The sequence below is a fragment of the Trachypithecus francoisi genome, unplaced genomic scaffold, assembly GCF_009764315.1.
Source record: "Trachypithecus francoisi isolate TF-2019V2 unplaced genomic scaffold, Tfra_2.0 Lachesis_group13, whole genome shotgun sequence".
Taxonomy (NCBI): domain Eukaryota; kingdom Metazoa; phylum Chordata; class Mammalia; order Primates; family Cercopithecidae; genus Trachypithecus; species Trachypithecus francoisi.
In genome coordinates, this window is record NW_022681458.1 from 75086417 (window position 1) to 75106320 (window position 19904).

Here is a 19904-nt window from a genome sequence, read left to right on the forward strand (position 1 = left end):
ATCATTGTTGAGGTTAAATTATTTTTAGACTATGTTTACCAAAAAATATTTCACGTCTTCTATTAAAGTTAATTTCTAGAGGGTTGAGGCTTAGTACTCTTCAGCACTTCTCATATGTTCTCATGGCTCTTATTTTGAATATAAATATTGTATCTGCTGCCTATTTCTATTCTCCATTACATTTGATGTTTTTAACCTAATATTTCATATTATCATTAATACCTTCAGAATTCAAAACTTTTGCATTAGATTTAGAAATCACTCTCAGTTCACAGTAACATTTCCAGGAAGAACAAAATGTATTGCACTTCTCTTTTACTTTAACATCTGTGATTATCTTTCTATAAGTTCATTTTCTTGGCAATGAAAAAATTTTACATTTCCCAATTGGATAGTAACCAGTAGTCAGTAACTATCAAAACACAGCAGAGAAAGTATTGTTTTTCTATTTTTCAGTTTCTTGAAAAATTAATGTGTCTTTAGAAATTATTCTAGAGATGTTTATAGAAAATTGTTAGCTTGGGAGAAAATATTCCCAATGCATAAAATGGTTGTGCATTAGGGAATGGGTGGTAAGTTTGCATTCGTCAGTTTTATTGTAATTTGAGAAAACCATTGTCCCAATCCAAAGAATGTGTGCCCAGAACCCCAAATGTGTTGCAAGAATTGATTGTGTGGAAGCTGCAAAAAAGACAATTCAGCACAATTTTCTGGGAAATAGAACATTTTTACAAGATTCATTGGAAGGTCCAGTTTTGATTAAATAATGCAAAACCCCTTACATGCTATGCTCTGACGGCACACAGCCTCCTCTGGAACAGCTTTTGGTCAATCATGGATCCATCTTCATTCCTTTATAACAGAATTTTGTTTATGGAAATATTAGTTTTTACAACATAAATTTATGTATTACATAGTTCTGTGATGTAAATCCCAAGTAAAGATTATGGGAATTTGTTAAATAATATTAATAGCCAAGTATTTTTTTAAAAACCCTAAAGATTAAACCTGGTTACTACCAGTTATGGACTGAATTGTGTTCCCCGCAAATTCATATGGTGAAATCCTAAGTCCCTGCACCTCAGAATGCAGCTCTTTATGGAGATAGGGGCTTTCAAGAAGTAAAGTAAAATGAGGTCATGAGGCTAGGCCCTACTCCAATATGAGTTGGAACATTATAAGAAGAAACTGGAACATAGACACATATAGAGGAAGACCATGTGAAGACACAGAAAGAAGATGACCATCTACAAGTCAAGTAGAGAGGCCTCAGAAGAAACCAAGCTGGCCGACACCTTGATATCAGACTTTTCTAACTTCCAGAATTGTAAGAAAATAAATTTCTGTTTAGTCACTCAGTCTGTGGTACTTAGTTATGGAAACTATAGAAAAATAATACACTGATTGCAACAATAAGAAAACTTCACTGAATTTTTGATTTGTGTGTTTAGCTACATTTTAGTTCTTAAAGCTTGCTATTTAGCTGCAAGATTTTGTTATAATTAGAGTGAAATCATTACTAAATAAAATTGTGTTTGCATATTTGAAATTGTAAACACCTACATGTTATTCAAGAAAGGTGATGCAGCCAATAATTATAATACAATGCCCCTTTCTGATGAAAAATTTTTAAAAAAAGTTTTCTTGAAAGAAAATGTGGTACATATACACAATGGAGTATTATTTAGCCATAAAAAAGCATGATATCCAGTCATTTGCAACAACATGGATGGAACTGGAGGTTGTTAGGTTAAGTGAAATAAGCCAGGCACAGAAAGACAAACATCACATGTTCTCACTTATTTGTGGGATCTAAAATCAAACAATTGAATTTACTGACACAGAGAGTAGAAGATAGTTACCAGAGGCTGGGAAGGGTAGTGGGGGGAAAGGGGAATGATTAATGGGTATTAAAAATTAGAAAAAATGAGTAAGACCTACTATTTGATAGTACAACGGGGTGACTATAGTCAATAATAACTTAACTGTACATTTTAAAATAATTTAAGGAGTATAATTGGATTATTTGAAACTCTATGGATAAATACTTGAGGGGATGGATACGCCATTTTTCGTGATGTGTTCATTTCACATTGCATGCCCATATCAAAACATTTCATGTACCGCATACATATATACAGACCTACTATTGACCCACACAATTTTTTTTTTAAAGACAAGGGCACAAAATTGCTTGTTGATTAAATGAAAAACCAGAACAATCGTTATTTTCATTGTTTTCCCTGGTGTGCACATCAGCTACTTTTAATCTTAAATTTTACCATAACTGAAGAGAGAACTAGGCTACCAAGATTAAGTGGGAAGAATCCAACAAGAGGAATTTTGTAAAGCAAGAGTACATTCTTTGTAAGGATCACTGACACTAAGAAACTATACTATACAGTAAGATACTATGTCATGAGTTTTCACAAATTCTTTCTTTCTCCATGGAAACTATTGTGTTATCTTAGCATAAATGATTATAGAAATAATGCTGTGTCAGGCAGAATATTTGAAGGGTAGTGTAAAGTGCAATAATTCATTTTAAACAAAAAATTTGCTGTTGTAGCTCTGGCCATTTCCTTGCCAGACTTTCATAGTATTTCATTTAATTGGGTAAAAGTATATGTTATGAACTGAATTGTGTTCCCATGAAGCTCATATCTTGAAGCCCTAAGCCCCAAGGTGACTGTATTTGGAAATATATTCATTAAAAAGGCAAGTAAGGTTAAATGAAGTCCAACGAGTGGTTCCTAGTCCAAAAGGACTGGTACTCTTATAAGAAGAGAAAGAGATACCAGGAGCATGAGGGCACAGAGGAAAGACCATGTGTGGACCTCAACAAGGTGACCATTGGCAAGCCAAGGAGAGAGGTCTCAGGAGAAACCAGCCCTGCCTTCAACTTGACCCTGTACTTCCAGCTTCCTGAACTGTGAGAAAATATATTTTTGTTGCTTAAGCTACCCAATCTGTGATATTTAATTATGGAAGCCCTAGGGAACTAATGCAATGTAAGTCTTAGGTATCTATTAAGAACATACTAGCAAGAGGGAATTTGTAAGTCTTTCTAAAAAGAAATGGTTTTCAACACTGCATTTGGGTTTTATACTTATAGAATGTCAATGGTTTGTGTTTATGTAGGAGAATATGGGATAAGGCCTATTTCATATATGTGCACTCCAAATTTATGCAAAGCCACTTATTTATGCTCTTTTTTTTTCCAGAATCATAAAATTTATTTGAGGAAGAACAAAGGCAGTAGAAAATTTAGAAGCCAAATTTTAAAGGAATATGTTTTCATGACAGAAAAACTTAATATTCATCAAATATGATAAGAAGAAAACCTGACAAACTGTAGTGATACGATTGTTATACTTATCAATCACACAGAGTAAGCAATACAAATGTAATGTGCATAATTTATTTAAGTAACGTCTATAACCTTTCCAGTTAATTTCTGAGTATGGACTTCACATTATTATGGAGGAAAATCAACATTGTTCATTAAATGTTTATAGATATATTCTGTGAAAATTTAATATAGGTAATTATTTCAAGAACAATAGCCCTCATATCTTTAAAATGTAGAGTAAAAAAGAAAATGAAAATGTTATGCTTTCTAATAATACTGTGCCTTCAGTTTACTATTTTATTTTTTCCAGCATTATTTTAGTGTGTGTGGTAAATACTTGCCTCAAGACAAATACTTCCCAAGTCACAAAGAGTATATGTACTTAGAATGACAGTATATATCGAAAAAAGTTACAGAAGTATTTTGGTTTGCACCTCAGGTGATTCAATTTTATTTCAGAGGAAATTACAGAGAAGGTATAATTGTGACAAGTATAGCAGTATAAAAATCACACCCATGAGGTTTTATAGGAAAACAGAACAATATGCTAAAGTGCCATTTGAATGCAAAACATATCCATAGTGTTTCACACCTCTTCATTCCATTTAAAAGCAGATGTAAATAAATTATGAAAAAAATGACAAGGTGTAATACAAGAAATATCCCATTGAGACAGACATGAGATTTCTGAACATTATGTTTACATCAAGTTCCTCAAAAGGGTATCCAAATTCATAAAATCTTATTTCCGAACATCAAAATCTTTCAGTGCCTAAGTGTGGACGGTCAGTGGCCGAGACATTTTACTCAGTGTCACTGTAGCACCTATTTCTTTTAATCTGCTCTTCCACCGTGAGTTGTTCTGACTGCACCTCTACTCTGGGAAACAAAGGCTTCGCTGGACATTCATGGCTCAGGGCATCAAAACCTGTGTTTCCATTATTGTGGGCAGCTTGTTTTGTTTCACCATGCCAATGTTTAACATCCTTTCCAAATTCCCTTAAATCCAAGCATGGCATATTTTTAATTTGATCTACAGAATCTATTAAACCACAATCGAAAATGTTCTCATTTTTCTTGGTAAATGCGGTGATTTTCACAGTGTTAGAAAAGATAAAGTGTACATTTTTGTTCTTTGAATGGCTTCCTTTAATGTTTAAGAGATTTGTATCAGGAAAGATGATTGAACTTCCTCCCTTTACCATAAGGCCCCTGCTGAGGCTTGGTTTTGGAGCAGGCTGCACAGGACTGCCAGCAGCTGCTCTGTCAGTCTGTTTCTTCAGAGCCATTCCTAGTACATTCCTCGAGTAAGTCTTCTCAGATTCAAATATATCAAGTAACTCTGAGATTCTAGATGTATTTTCTAACTTCTCGATTTGATATTCATTTGCAGTGTCATTTGCTTCACTCGACAAGGGTAATAGATCAGGAAATTCTAAAATAGATGTCTTCTGCCTGCAATTATTCAGATGTGAGACTACTACATAATTGTTATTATTATTCTTATTCAAATTCTCTTTATGATTTTCTGGCATCACCTCATCATCAGTGTTAGTAACCTGTAAAACTTCTGCACCATTCGTTTGGTTAGTTTTTTCATTTTTCTCCTTTTCAGCACTCTGCACAACCACATTATTGTTGTCATTAAGATCCATTTCACTTTTCCTGTTACTCTTTGTATCTTCAGCTTCACTCAGCCTGTCTTGCACATTCTTCCTTCCTTCCTTCTTTTCATCTTTTCTTACTTCATATATTTTCATTTCTTTGATTCCTATAACATCTTCTTTCTGACAAACATGGGTGGACTGTAGATAAGGCTGCAAAAAAGGAAGGTGATCTTGTCCTTGTCCTTTATTTTCTGGAGTTCTAACATCTTCTAGCAGAGATTCACTTTTAAATTCAGCAGATAGAGGGGTTGTCATTTCAGGCGGCCATTTAGGTTTACTCACTTTGAGCTCTTCCTCAAAGGGAAAGGTTTTCTTAGGGATCTCCTTGGAAGGAGGCCAAATGACTTTTAATTTTCCCCTTTCGCCTAATTTTCTCAAATCATTCCTTTGCCCTTCACTGTTACCAGCATCTAAATGTTCATTACGATCTCCAGGTACAAGGGTGTTTTCTGCAGTTTTTTTACACATACTTGGTTCTTCATTAGGAATAAAGTCCACTGATCTGCTTTGGTGTTTGCAGTTCCATCTATCTTTATGCTGCTTGTGTCCAAAACCTTCATCATAATTTCCTTTAGATTTGAAAAGTTGTTTAAAGTGAGGTTTGCAGTATATTTGTCCATGAAGTGATGCATAATTTCCCAAACTGCCAAAAAGAAAAGAACACTTAGCACTTTGTATTTACTGTAAGTTCATAGGGAATTGGGGATCATTTCTTTTTTTTTTTTTTTTTTTTTTTTTTTTATACTTTAAGTTCTAGGGTACATGTGCATGACGTTTATATCATGTATAACTCCCCAATGCAATCCCTCCCTCCTCCCCCCTCCCCATGATAGGCCCCAGTGTGTGATGTTCCCCTTCCCGAGTCCAAGTGATCTCATTGTTCAGTTCCCACCTATGAGTGAGAACATGCGGTGTTTGGTTTTCTCTTCTTGTGATAGTTTGCTAAGAATGATGGTTTCCAGCTGCATCCATGTCCCTACAAAGGATGCAAACTCATCCTTTTTGATGGCTGCATAGTATTCCATGGTGTATATGTGCCACATTTTCTTAATCCAGTCTGTCACAGATGGACATTTGGGTTGATTCCAATGAGTGACAGACTAGTAAACTTAAGTTACTAGCAATGGGAATGACCCTATTAGTTGAACATTTCTGTTAGATAATATTACCACCAATACTTTGTATGGTGTATGTCTTGCAGTGTTTAGAATTTTACTTTGTGTGTCAGGTAATGGCATAATAGGTATTATAGCGTAATGCACATATAGTTATAGAAGGTGCAGAATGATAGGACTGAACTCGTGCTAATTCAATGATTTATGTGAGGGGTTGCAATTTCCAATAAATCCTGAGTAGCGAACACATACAAATCAACTATATGAGCTTCTTTGTTAACTGGATTTTGAATGAGCTGGAAGGCATGCCTAACAATTGCTTATGTGGCTTCTTGAAGGCAATTAACAAATTGAGTGATTTACAATTAAAATGAACTCTAGTCAGAGGCAGGAGCATAGTTTTGAATATCTATGAATCTACACATAAAAATAGATACATCAACAAGATAGCAAAACTTAAAACCCATGAGTACAATTTACAACAAAATGAAGCGACAAGGTAGCCCCCTCAGCTTCAATATACAAAGAACTAAGGAGAAAACACCAACAGACACAAGACCAGCATGATGGTCTCATCTGTATTGGTGATAGCAGAGGGAGCAAGGAAGATGTCTGATGGACCTGAAAATATGAGACCACAAAATAACCAACTAATATTTCCTGGAAAGTATCACATGCCAATCAGAGAACAGCAGCTGAAACTGCGAGATTTGTCCTCTCCAATAGACAATGAGGCTAGCGAGGTTGAACTCTCAAGACTGGGATCCCCTTTTAAACAGAATCCCAAAGTGAGAAAAAATAGGAGAGTGGAATCAAGATTGAGCAGGATAATGATTACAGAAATGAAAGAGAAGGTTCTGATAAATATGGAGAAGAGCAGCCAAGCCAGGGAATTCTAGAAATCAAGCTGCCTTATTTTCATGATCAGTATATGAAAACTAAAAGAGGTAGCTCTGTGAAGTTAGAAAAACCATCCTGATTTTTATCCTTCTAAGGTTTTGGAATACTAATTTTACATAAAAATGAGCAATAGAAATGTACCAAGGTAAATAATATACGAAGTTACTAAAATAAAATAAAAATGCAAAGGGCATTATAATATCCCTGTAAATAATGAAAACATGCCAGAAAAACATGCTCTAAAAATATATCAAAAATGTAACCTATGACTTCAAAATGAGTTAAAAGACATTAAGAACATGATAAAAGACCTGAAAGAACATCATGAATCAGAATTTAAAATCTCATAAGTCAGGTGCCAGAAATCAGGAAAAAATAGAAATAAAAGATAAAAATATCAGCAACAAAATAAAACTAAAAGAAATATAAGAGCAAATAAACACAATAAAAAGTGACTTAAGAGAAACAGAAGAATGAAAACATAACCCTTTCAACAATCAGAAAGAAAGAAATATAAGAAGAATTTGAGAGAAAGAGACAGATATTAAAAATAGGCAAAAAACATTCAAGGTATAGATAATAGGAATTCCTGAAGAAAAAAATTATATAATGAAACAGATTAAATATTAAATAGTTATAATTAAAACAAACTTTCTTGCATACAAAAAGTATGCAACAACATACGGAAAGAGCACACTGGGTAACTGACACTAGTGAAGAATGACCAATGCCAAGAACTAGTCTAGTAAAATTGCTAGATTTTAAATAATAAAAAGAAAAAAGGCTGGACGCGGTGGCTCACACCTGTAATCCTAGCACTTTGGGAGGCCGAGGCAGGTGGATCACGAGGTCAGGAGATGGAGACCATCCTGGCCAACATGGAGAAACCGCATCTCTACTAAAAATACAAAAAATTAGCTGGGTGTGGTGGCGGGCACCTGTAGTCCCAGCTACTTGGGAGGCTGAGGCAGGAGAATGGCGTGAACCCGGGAGGGGGAGCTTGCAGTAAGCCGAGATCAATCCACCGCACTCCAGCCTGGGCGACAGAGCGAGACTCTGTCTCAAAAAAAAAAAAAAAAAAAAAAAAGGGGGGAGAAAAAAGAAACAAATCCATGGGTATCTTTAAGAAAAAACAGAGGTCTTATAAGGAACAGAAAATTAAATTGTTATCAGGCTATTCCAATACTTTATTCCAGAAGAAAATAAAATAATGTATCAAAGAATACAATGAAAGAAAGTGTAAGCCAAAGATTTTAATTTCAGCAAAACTGACTTTTTGTTATAAAGGTCACAGACAAATTGTTATCAGCATGTAAGAATTCAGTGAATACTGTTTCCATGAGAGCTTTTTTTGAAGAGTCCACTAGAAACCAAGCTTTAATATCAGAACAACTGCAGAAACATCAAGGTAAGTATTGGTTGATGGGCATTAATATCTTGCAACCAGAAAACTAAGATGAAATTAGAGCAAAAAGGGACATAACATGGTATGTAGTAGCTATATGATCTGAAATTGAAGGTGTGGTACAAGAATTTATAAAATGAGGAGGGCAAATGTAATTTTTAAATGTTTTGATAATGAAATTAGTGGTGCTAATGGATGATACTTGCTATAGGAATGGAGAAAAGTATATAGCTTAAGAGGTATTTATGGGGCAGAAATTGCAGGACTTGGTGATGGCTTGAATGTAGGGAATGAAGGAGTGGAAGGAGTCAAAGATAACTTCATGCTTTGGTCACTGAGTTAATGTTAATGGCATTCACTGATACAGTAGCATAAAGACTGTACAATTAAAGAAGGAATTTAGATAGAAGAAAAAGGGGCATATTGAGTTTGCTGTACTTATGAGAAATCTCGTTGGAGAAGTATATCAGTCATTGAGATATAAGCATCTGATGCATAGAGAGATTTGGCCTAGCAGTACAGACTTCAGAGTCATTACCACATAGATTATTTAAATAATGGGAGTGGATGTGATTCACTAGAAAGAAGAGAAACGTTGAGAAGAATAAATTCCCATAACATAATTGTGAGGACCTCTTACATCTTGGTAATGGACAGAGAGTCCCCCACACAGGTGCCTGAGAAGGAGCACCCAAAGAGTAGGGGGAAAGCCATTATACTCTGTTGTCATGGAAACCAAGGGAAAAGAATGTTGCCATGAGGGTGTTAGACATTGTCAATTAAAGTCAGAAAAAATATAGTCTGAGAGATGCACATTAGATTTAGCAAAAAAAAAAAACAAAAAACCATCAATTTTAGCATCTCAGACTACAGTCACACCAAATGTCACATTCAGTTAAATGCATTTACTTCAAGAGTTTTGGAAAATGAATGCATTTTAACTGTGTGGATAGGGTGTTTCTGTTTGCTCCAGAGAAAAAACAGAGTTTTTCTCTTACCTGTCACTGATATTTTTCTAAATTTCAATTTCATTTTTAAAAACTTAGTCTAGCTCAAAGATAGGTAAATTCTAACCTACCCACCACTTGTTTTGGTATATGAAGTTTTACTGGAACACAGCCAGGCCCATTTATTTACAACCACACCCATTTGTTTAGTTATCTGTGGCTGCTCTTGCACACTAACAGAAAGTGAGTAGTGACAGAAGCAGTATGGCCTGCAAAGCCAAAATTACTTATGATCTAGCTCTTAACAGAAAATGTTTGCTACCTCCTGAGTCTAGACTTTGGACTAACACACTAACTTAAAAATCTTGATTTGCAGAATAACCCTTAATTTTATTCATTTGTGTGATTTTTGTGTTTGGACAAAAGGGATCCTTTAGATTTGATTAGAAAAGTAAAATTCCTAAAGGAAAAAGGTCACAGAAATACCTAACAGAACATGAGCAAATCCCCCTGTGTGGTTTGTGTTAACCGATGCATCAGCAAGATCTGGAAAAATGTGCATCTTCCTAGAGATACAAGGTTATACGTATACTGCAGTCTCCTGGAATGTTTGTGGCAAAGACAATTAAACATTTTACCTCAGTTTACTGTTGCAATGGTGGCATCGGAAGCAGGACTTATGAAAATTCTGCTTGTCTGCCACTAGGCACTCCATTGGATAAACTGTCTTTTGACAAAGTATACATATTTCCTTGTCTTGGAGCAGCAGTTTCTAAAATTAAAATTTAAAAAGGCTTCTGTAGTGTTATCTTCAATCATATTGTAAAAACATAATAAAACAAAACAACATATTAACTGGCCATGCGGTTAAAGTGGAAAAGCTCTAAGACTATTGTCCTTATGGTGCTTCTCTGGACAGAGACTCACCTATCATCAGGTTTAAGGGTCTGGTAGGATAGTCTACATTACTCTAGTGCCTCTACCATTTATAGATTGTACGAGTAGACATTCATAATTTTAAAAAAATACATGAGTAAAATATGTTCATTAGACATATAAGTACATCAAAAAGATATATGTGCATATATGTGAGTATATAATATACATCTATATATAATACTCAGCAATGGGTAGCTCTGAGAGAACTTATCATTCTAGATAATTGAGTTTTCCCTATATATAAAGGCTTGTACCTAACCTAGTCAAAAGTTTTTACTTCTTAAAACATTTTAGATAGATCTTTCTAAAATATATACATACGTTTTTTAAGCCAAGGACATTGTATTTGCTTCAATATTTTCTTGATGACTTAGAGTTGATTGTAAGATACCAACTCTTAACTGTAATGCAATGAGACTCCTGAATACATTAAAATGCTCAGGGTCATTTGTCCTCAATCTAACTGGCTTTAGATTGTGGAGCTTTCTGGATTCTTGCATCTGCTGATATAGTTTTCCTACATCTTTTCTTGCTCCTCTAAAGCACCTATGCTCACTTCCTGTGGCTTTCATGTACATGTTAGCTCCTGTGAACAACAGTGGTTCTATTACTAACCAGTGTTTGTACAGTGGTTTAAAACTAACACAGAACTTTCACTTCACAACTGCTTTTTGTCCTCCCAGCGAACCTGTGAGAATGACTAAGCTTTGGTATTAGTTATTTATAAGAGCAAATATGCTCAGGGTCCATTATACAAATAATTATATCTACTTTAGTGCCTAGATGGTCAATCTGGGCCACTGAGAGAACTCCTTTGCTTATTTGGTTCTAGTAGAGGACACATTTTTATGTTTATCACAAGTTTCTTTGTATGTTCTATGTGTTTTTGAGCTATCTTAACAGAAGCTGAGCATTTGAAATTAATTAGACAGCTTTGCTTGATTATGCCAGAAGCAAGCACATTAAGAACGATATTAACCTGATAAACTAGACACATATGTTGCAAATATGATGGATGCATAATTATTAGTTTCAGCAGTTTTTATTTTTAAGCTTGCTATTTCTTTCAATCTGTCTGAAAGAATGGACTAAACTCATGATGCACATTAATTATATAAAATTCTTTTACCATGAAGCCTCATTAATTGCAAGAAGTAGGGAAATGAGCTGTCCTTTGATGTTAAAAATTATGTACTAAGTTCATATGATTTAAACCTCCCTCTTTCCAAATAAAATCAAATTTTTAAAATGTATTGTTTATGCTCATTTGTGAATGAGGTTGATTGAGCATGATTCAGAGTTTATTTTTTAGAAAAGTGAAAAAATCAGTTAAAAAATGTGGCATCAGAGAAAACTAACTCTATTCAATTCAGTAACAATAGTTGAATATATAAAAGGTCTAATTCCACACTTACACTTTTGTCAGAGATACAGACCAATAAAAATACTAAAGCACACATGAAGAATGTCAACTATGTCTTGGACTTCTACCAGTCTGTACTGGACTCAGTGCAAACATCATTTAAACCTGGCAGTTAAAAATATGTCAATATTAGGTCAAGGGATATTATTTTTGTCTAGTATAATTGCATGAAATAAAATTATTGCTATACCTGTTGCTTTATCCAAAGCCTTATTTACCTTGACAAATATGTTTCAGTAATCTGTATAATAGTATTTGTTATTCTCACACAGTGCAAGTAAATCATAATATATGCTTTTGTGAAAATAAAGTTGTAAAAGCAAGCATATAAAGAGTATACAAGCATACATGGGAAGCTGTTAGTTTCAGGTTATATTGTTTGGTTGTTTCCACACACTCTTTAACTGCACATCATTTTGGCTATGGAACACATAGCTTTAAATGGTTAATCTTCTTTAACACGTTGCAAGCTCATTTACCACTTATAAATGCAGATTCCTCTTGGAAGGCAGTTTTCATCTCAGTTGCAGAAGAATCTGAAGTTGCATATCCCAGGCTTTTAAAAACTGTTCCACTCTCCTGCCATGTCTTTTGAAAATTTTTTCTGACTTCTTTGGGTGAATCAGAGATATCTAAAATATGTCCCGCAATGACATCCTCGTAGGTTGGTGGGGCATGCTTGAAGTCACAGCCAGATTTGCCAGCTTCTGAGCTATGTGATGAAGAGGTTTTCATCTTTGACTCAGCAATTTGACTCTCAAATGCATCCATGCCTGAGAAATGTTCACTTAGGGACCTCGTTTCAGAGCAGATTCTGGACTGTTTAATAGGAATCTTTTCTTGCAGCTCTCTAGGATGTTTGCAAGAAAAATCTGTAAAACTCGTGTTTCCTAAAGACGTTAATCCAAATTCCTCCTGACAAAACGTACGACTTTCTTGCTGGATATTATGGTTTGTTTCTCCATTTGCATAAACTCTTCTGTTTAACTTTGCTTCAGAAACTGGGCCATGCTCAAATTCCCTGAACCATCTGTTTATTTCATTTTCACGGTCATTCACGAAATTTTCAGCCATTTGAACAGTGCGGTTGGCTGCTTCATATCTCTGTGTGTGCTCTGACAGGCGAGGAGGCACTTCAACCTTGCGGATGATTTCAACTGCATCATAGCTTTCAGTGTCGGGCACTATGGGATCAGTGGAATTGAGTCCACCATTGTGAACGTAAGTAGCCCTTTTCTCCACTTTCCTGATTTCCTCTTGAGCTTCCATAGATTCTCTGGAGGAACCACTAGCAGTATGATGTATATTTACTGGTATTGTGATTGTAGGTGGAGAGTCCCTACCACGAGTTTCTATCTTAATTTGACGACGAAGTGTTGCAGGAGACATGATGATTTCAGACCTCTTCTCTACAATTGGAACCGGGGTGACCGCTGGACATGGGATGGCCCCTTTGGATAACTTTGCAGTGGTGTCTTTGAGTCTGACGAGTTGTTCAGAGTGACTCCTGGGTGGAGAAGGGGAAGTGTTTGCTCTGTGAATTTCAGATGTTTGCGACATGGGCCTTCTTGGTGGGGGTTCAACATAACTGTCCTTTTTAGGGGACTGAGAAAGCTCGTCCTTAGTAGGCGTTTCCGTTCGTCGGGCAGTAGATTCTATTGTGATAAAAGTTGGTGACAGTGGGCGTGTTTTTAAAGAGGGAGGAGGAATGTTGCTCTCATCGAGTTTAATTTCCTGATGGGTTTTCACGTGACTATGAACAGCTGCTTCACGATGAGCTGCTACTTGGTGCTGTCCTGTTTTCTCTTTGGCAATTTTATTTTCTTTCTGTTCACTATTTTTATTATTGCTGACATGAACATTAGATACTTTGGATGATGTTTCAAGACTAGTGGGTTTATTTCCCGATTTTCCTGTTTTGGAGGACATCATGGCTGTCTGAATTATATTTTCATAGAACACAAGCATATCTTCTGCTTGAGTTTTAATATGTGTTATTTCGTCTTTTACTTTTTCTAAATTATTTTCCATGGCAATGTGAACTGCATATTCTCTCTTTTCTTCACTTATCAGCCATCCTGGGATAGTATTTAACAGTGTCTGAAATGTTTTAAGGCCACTTTTACTTGGCTCTGCTTCAAACTGTTTTACTCTAGACAAAATCTCTTGTAGTTCTTCACGTTTTCTTAAGAATTCTACTATATTTACGGCACATTTTCCATCATCCTGCTGGGATTCTTTCACAGCAGAAAAGAATGATTTGTTCTGTGTAATCTCTTGCTTTGAATCTTTAGTATTAGAGAAGACTTGTTTCTGTTGTATGCCCTTGACTTCGAGACATTTTTCTTCCTGCAGACTATTATATGGCTGGGGCCATTTTTTATGTTCAACTTTACTTTCAGAGGTCTGTATTTGTGTTTGCTGAAAATTTTGAGTCTGTGAATCAAGATGTGCATCAATAACCTTTTGCTTGACGACCTTTGGTGCTGATTTATTCTTCAAAAGTTCTTGTTTTCTTTCAGTTATTAATCTCTCTTCTTTTCGACTAATCATTGATGGTCCCTTATTTTTTTCTTCACTTCCTGGAAGTTTCCCTCTGTCAGATCCCCCAGATTCTCTTTGCTTCCCAGGAACTATCTTGAGCTTATCTTCATGGTTCTTCTGAATGGATTCTGTAGGCAATTTTATTGTCACTCTTTTCTCCTTCTTAGGTAGCTGGTAATGTCTTTCAGCCAGAGATTGCTTATGACTACATTCAGTGCTTACTTCACTTTTCTTGGTTTCCAGATATTGTTGTTTGGTAAAGGTTTGAACACCAACCTCAGATTGCTGTTTATGACTTTCATAGCTGTGGTCTGTTTCATTTAATGTATGATCTAGAGTTGGAAGCTTGATGGTTTTAACTTTGAAATTTGGGGAAATTGGTTTGCTTTGGGGCAAGTGCAACTGCTCCAAATACTTATTCTGTTGTGTTTGTTGGGCACTACATTCTTGGTGACTTTGTTTAATTTCACAAGCTGATTTGGATTGCATAATATCCCTTGCGCTTTGTAAAACTTCCTTTTTCATCTTATCTTTGTCTTCTGAGGCTGCTAAAACATGGTGGAGCCTCTTGGCAGCGACTGTCACTGGCGATGTTGCGGAGAGCTGGTTATCAGAACACACTCCTAGTACCCGAGCATTACTTTGAGAGCCTGGGTTGGGTTGAACCACGGTGCGCTCTGAATCAATTCCAGATACGGAAACCTCCTCATTGGTTTTTCGTAATGGCATTTCCTTTTCCACCTCTGATATGTGTTGATTTTGGCTTTCAGTTTTAACAATGTTGTAGTAAGAACTCTCCTGTTTCTGTTTTTCAAGTTCTTCTTTTTGTTGTCTATATTTTTCTTCAGCAATCATTAAAGGTGTCTTAAATTTTCTCATATAAGGTTTTGGACTTTGTTGTCCTGAACTCTCTGGAAATGAATGAGATTTTATAAGAGGTGCAATCTGTTTTTTCTTGGGTGCTGAAGTTCCTGGAACTGTGTGTGAGAGACAGTTTGCAGAGTCAACAAATGATTGTTTTCTTTCATCAAGACTCCTACTAATAACGTTCTGCTTTGTCTCTGTGTGTTCGCTGCTGGTCATCATCATTACTTTTTTCTGATCCTTTGAGGTAGTAATTTTACATTCCATATCTGACAGGGAGTTTGTCAATTCAACTTTGGGGGAGAAATGGTACTTATTATCTTTTATATGCTTGGGAAGTTTGGGTTTGGGCAATGTGGGAGGTGGCAACACACCTGATTTTCCTGTTATGATTTTAGCCTGAGAATTCTGAGAGTTTGAGGCTTCTTTTTGGGAATATTGTTGCATGAAGTCTCCACCGTGCTTTTCTGGAGCAGAGGAGGAAAGGAGATGTGCTGGGTTTTGAGATGGAGTTGGAGGAGGAGGAGGCGGCAGAAACATCGATGGACTTTCTCTTTCAGATTTCTCATCTACTGGAGGTGGAGGAAGAGGCAGGCCCGGAAAGCTTTCAAATTCAGCCGTTATCTTCTCTGTGGACAGTGAGGGAAGGAACCCATTTTTTTCAGGAAACATCATGAAAGGAGGTGGAGGAGGAAGAGGAAATTCAATTTCAGATGATGCATTAGAAGGTGGTGGAGGAGGTGGAGATGGAGGTGGAAGGGGGCACTCACTTTCTTTTACATTATTCTCAGGGTTAAAGTTGATTGGATTCAAGGACCTTTCCATTGCCGTTTTTAAGTCTGTGGAAGTATTTGTCTTCATTAGAAAGTCCTGGCTTTTCAAGTGAACATCAGTCTCCTGCTTTTTGTTGGTTGTCTTAAATGTATTGTGATTTTTTTCAGAGACTTTCACTTCTGTTACATTGGTTGTGTCTTGCTCTACAGGCAAAGGCTGCCACATTGGTTGAAGGTTTATATTCTTTTGCTTTATATTCTTATTAGAATATTTTGTTTCTTGCTTTAACAAAGTTTGCTTCTGAAAGTCCCCTGAAATGTCGTAAGTTCCTCCAACTGGCATGCTGACTGGATGCTGGGTGGGACTGGGCTTGGAGTTTTGTGTATCAGTTAATATTTTAATATTTTCGGTCTTTTTAGGACTCTTTATATGAAAAGCCTCCGTTTTCTGGTGGTCATTTCTCCGTTCATATGTCTCTTGCTTTCCAATGGTTTTATCAGCAGATTGGACGGAATTAAAGGCATCATCCTTCTTCAGCTCTCTCACTTCCCTGTCTGATTCTTTAGTTTTTAGATTATTCTTAACTGATACGGTTGAAGTTAATTGTCTGCTCATATATTCATCTCTAAGATGCTGTTCTCCTGTGATATCAGTCCAGACACCCATTTTGTCTCCTGATTCCAAAATATTTTTAATAGATTTATGGTGTGAATTAGATAGTCTTCTAAGGCTTTTCTCTAGAGCATCATTGTTTTGTTCACGATCTATGACAATCTTTACACTGCCTTTGGGGGCTTTTGGAAGATTAACCTCAGTTCTTTCTTCTAAATTGCCATGACAAGATTTTCCCATAGTTTGACTGAGAGTATCTGCTCCCCCTTGCCACTTGGCTGCTGGCTCAAAGGGTGCTGGCTTTGGCTGAAGAAGACTATTTTTGTTCCTCTGGACAGCAACCTGATGAATATCTGTTTTCTGTTCTCCTGAGGATCCTGCCATCACAACTTGAGCATCTTTTTTGATTACACCTTCTTTATCTACCTCTTTGAAACTTCTTTGTGCTTCTTTCAAAGACCTTAATGATGTTTCCAGGTCATCTTTGAGAAGCTCCTTTTTCAGAATTTCTGTCCTTGTATTTGTAGCTTTTTCAAGACATTCAATAGCTTTCTCAATATCACTAGGGATGGCATCAGGCTGTTTAGATTCTTTCCATCGATGGCTAGATTCTTTAAGTGACTTGAGTGTGGCTAGCATGTTACCTTTTATAATTTCTTCTGTTTTTGTCACTGTTTTCTGATTTACAGCCTGGCTGAGGGATTTTAGGGTTGATGCCAAATCACCTTTTATTATCTCTTCTTTGGGTATCTTACCAAGTGTACTCTGAGGCTCGGTCATAAAAACCTTAACTGTATTATGCACATCTCCAGGGATGATGTCAGTTTCACTAACAGTACGTTCAACCAGAGACTGCCTTTTCTTCAGTAACAGTTTTGTGCCTTCAACATCACCACCAATAATTTCTTTCTCTCCTTCTTGTTGCTTAGCTGTCAGTGTCTCATTTGACTCTGTGTGGAGTTGTTTGAGATAATCCAAAGCTCCAGCTTCTATGCAGGTTGTGAAAAACTGAACATTTCCCCTCTCAGAGGCATCAATTTTAGCCCTTTCAGATATTTTATTGTTTGATGTGGAAGACAATAAATTATGAATGGTACGTCTGACATCACCCCCTATTACTTCTTCACGCTCATTTGTGTCACCATCATTTTCATGAAGAAGACAATAGATAGTCATGTTAATATCTCCTCTTTCATCTTCCTGAATTAAGATGCCTTTCTTTACAGATCTTTCCTCAGAGAACAGGTTTTTTATTGCTTGTTGTACATCACCTTTCACTATCTCTTCTTTTTCAGCATGAAATTCAGTTGATTTGTTTAATAATTGAGTTTTAGTCAAATTAACATTTCCCTTCTCTTCTTCACTAACCAAAATCTCTCTTTTAGTACAGTCCCTTTTGGAAAGTAGGTTCACCATTATATTTCTGAGATCAGCCCTGATAATTTCTTCTTTCTGTATCTCAGGAGATGCTTGGTTCATTAGCTTGTATTTTGCCATTCGAACATCCCCAACTTCATCAGCTTCAATGATGATTCCAGGAGCCTGGATAACTTTTTGAGAGTAGAGATCTTCTAAGGTTTCTTTAATGCTCTTGCCAATAATTTCTATCTTTTCTATTCTATTTTCATTAAATTCAGGAAGTGGTGTTGTTTCAAAGAGCCATGTAGTTGTTTTGACATCAGAAGGAGGGATTTCTTCCTTGGTCATTTTTGTGACACCTTTATGTGCTTCCATAATAGAATCAAAAGTTTGATTTTCAAAAAGCCACACAGCCTGCTTAACATCACCTTTCTGCACATCTTCCTGGGTGACTGTCTTGATATTTTCATATTCTAACCCTTCTCCTCTCAGTTCATCTATAGTGTGGGTTTCAAATAGCCAAGTAGATGTTTTGACATTGCGCTTTTGTATTTCATTGACACTTACTGTTCGTATATAGTTATTCTTATCAAAATTTTCAGACTCAAAGAATTGTTTACTTGTCTTTACATTGCCACCTTGTATATGGTCAACAGTGGGCACAATATTATGTGATTCTTCAGAAATCTGATCCAGTGGCTGAGTTTCAAACCTGTATCTGACAGAACTAACATCTCCCTTCTGAATCTCTTCTTGTGTGACAGCTTTAATAACATACACAGTTTCTGATTTATTAATAGAGTCTAATGGCTTTGTTTCAAAAAGCCACCTTGTTCCTCGCACATCTCCATGAATTACGTCTTCTTTTTTAACTGTGGTTACTTCGTGATAGGACCCTTCTCGGTCTTGAATTGCATAGAGTGGCTGGGTTTCAAAGAGCATTCTGTAGCTTTTTACATCACCCTGCATTACTTCTTCAGTAATTGTTTTCTTGGTGCTGATATAGTCAGATTCTTCTTTAATCTCATCTAAAGAAAAAGTCTCAAAAATAAAGCACCCCTTTCTTACATCGCCACCTTGTATGTCTGTCACCGTCTTAACACATTCATCACCTTCTTGGCTTTCTTTTATCTTATCAATTGGTTGGTTTTCAAAAAGCCACCTACAATTTAAAACATTGCCTTTTTGAATATCTTCAGTTTTTAAGGTTTTGATCTTTTTCAAAACTTCCTCTGAACTGGAACTTATGGAATCTAAGGACTGATTTTCAAATTTATACCTCATGCTAGAAACATCTCCAGCTTGTATATCCATTTCAACAGGCCTGATTTCCTTCACTTCTTCTCCTTGTATGCTGTCCAAATTTTCTGTCTCAAAAAGAAAACATACTGTACGAACATCCCCACCTTGGATCTCCTCCTGTTTTACAGTTTGCAATTTGACTGTTGTTTCAGAGTCATCTTTTATGGTATCAAGTGGCTGAGTTTCAAAGAGCCAAGTACAGGTTTTGACATCTCCCTTACGAATTTCTTCACTGCTGGTCATTAACGAAACTTTTTCATAAAGAGACTCCATTGGCTGGGTCTCAAAAAGCCATTTACAGGTTTTGACATCCCCTTTAATAATATCTCTAGCTTGTTCAGTTTTACTTTCTGTTTCTTCCACATCACTAAAATATTTAATTGAATCAAGAGGTTGGGTTTCAAACAACCATTTGGCAGATTTCACATTTCCAGTCTGTATTTCTTGAGCAGATATTCCTCTAATTATTTGAAATTTATGAATGCTTTCATCAAACTGGTCAATGGGCCTTGTTTCAAAAAGCCACCTACAGCTTCTTACGTCACCTCTTATGATTTCTTCTTGCTGGACTGTCTTTACTTGATGATATTTTCCAAGGGGATCTTGAATGGCATACAGTGGTGTTGTCTCGAAGAGAGATTTATTTAACTCTACAGCACCTCTTGTGACTCCTTCCACCTCTATATTATGTGATGCATCAA

At 36.1% G+C, this 19904-nt stretch overlaps 1 protein-coding gene across 1 annotated transcript in view; it reads right to left on the reverse strand.

Annotated features, from left to right (window-relative positions):
• Window positions 1-3773: 3773 nt before the first annotated feature.
• Window positions 3774-19904, reverse strand: part of XIRP2 (xin actin binding repeat containing 2) — a 79604-nt gene continuing 63473 nt past the window's right edge. Inside the window, 3 exon segments of the mRNA XM_033231244.1 lie at window positions 3774-5662; window positions 10025-10158; window positions 12228-19904. Coding sequence (XP_033087135.1) covers window positions 10064-10158; window positions 12228-19904 — 7772 coding nt within the window. The 3' untranslated portion in view covers window positions 3774-5662; window positions 10025-10063.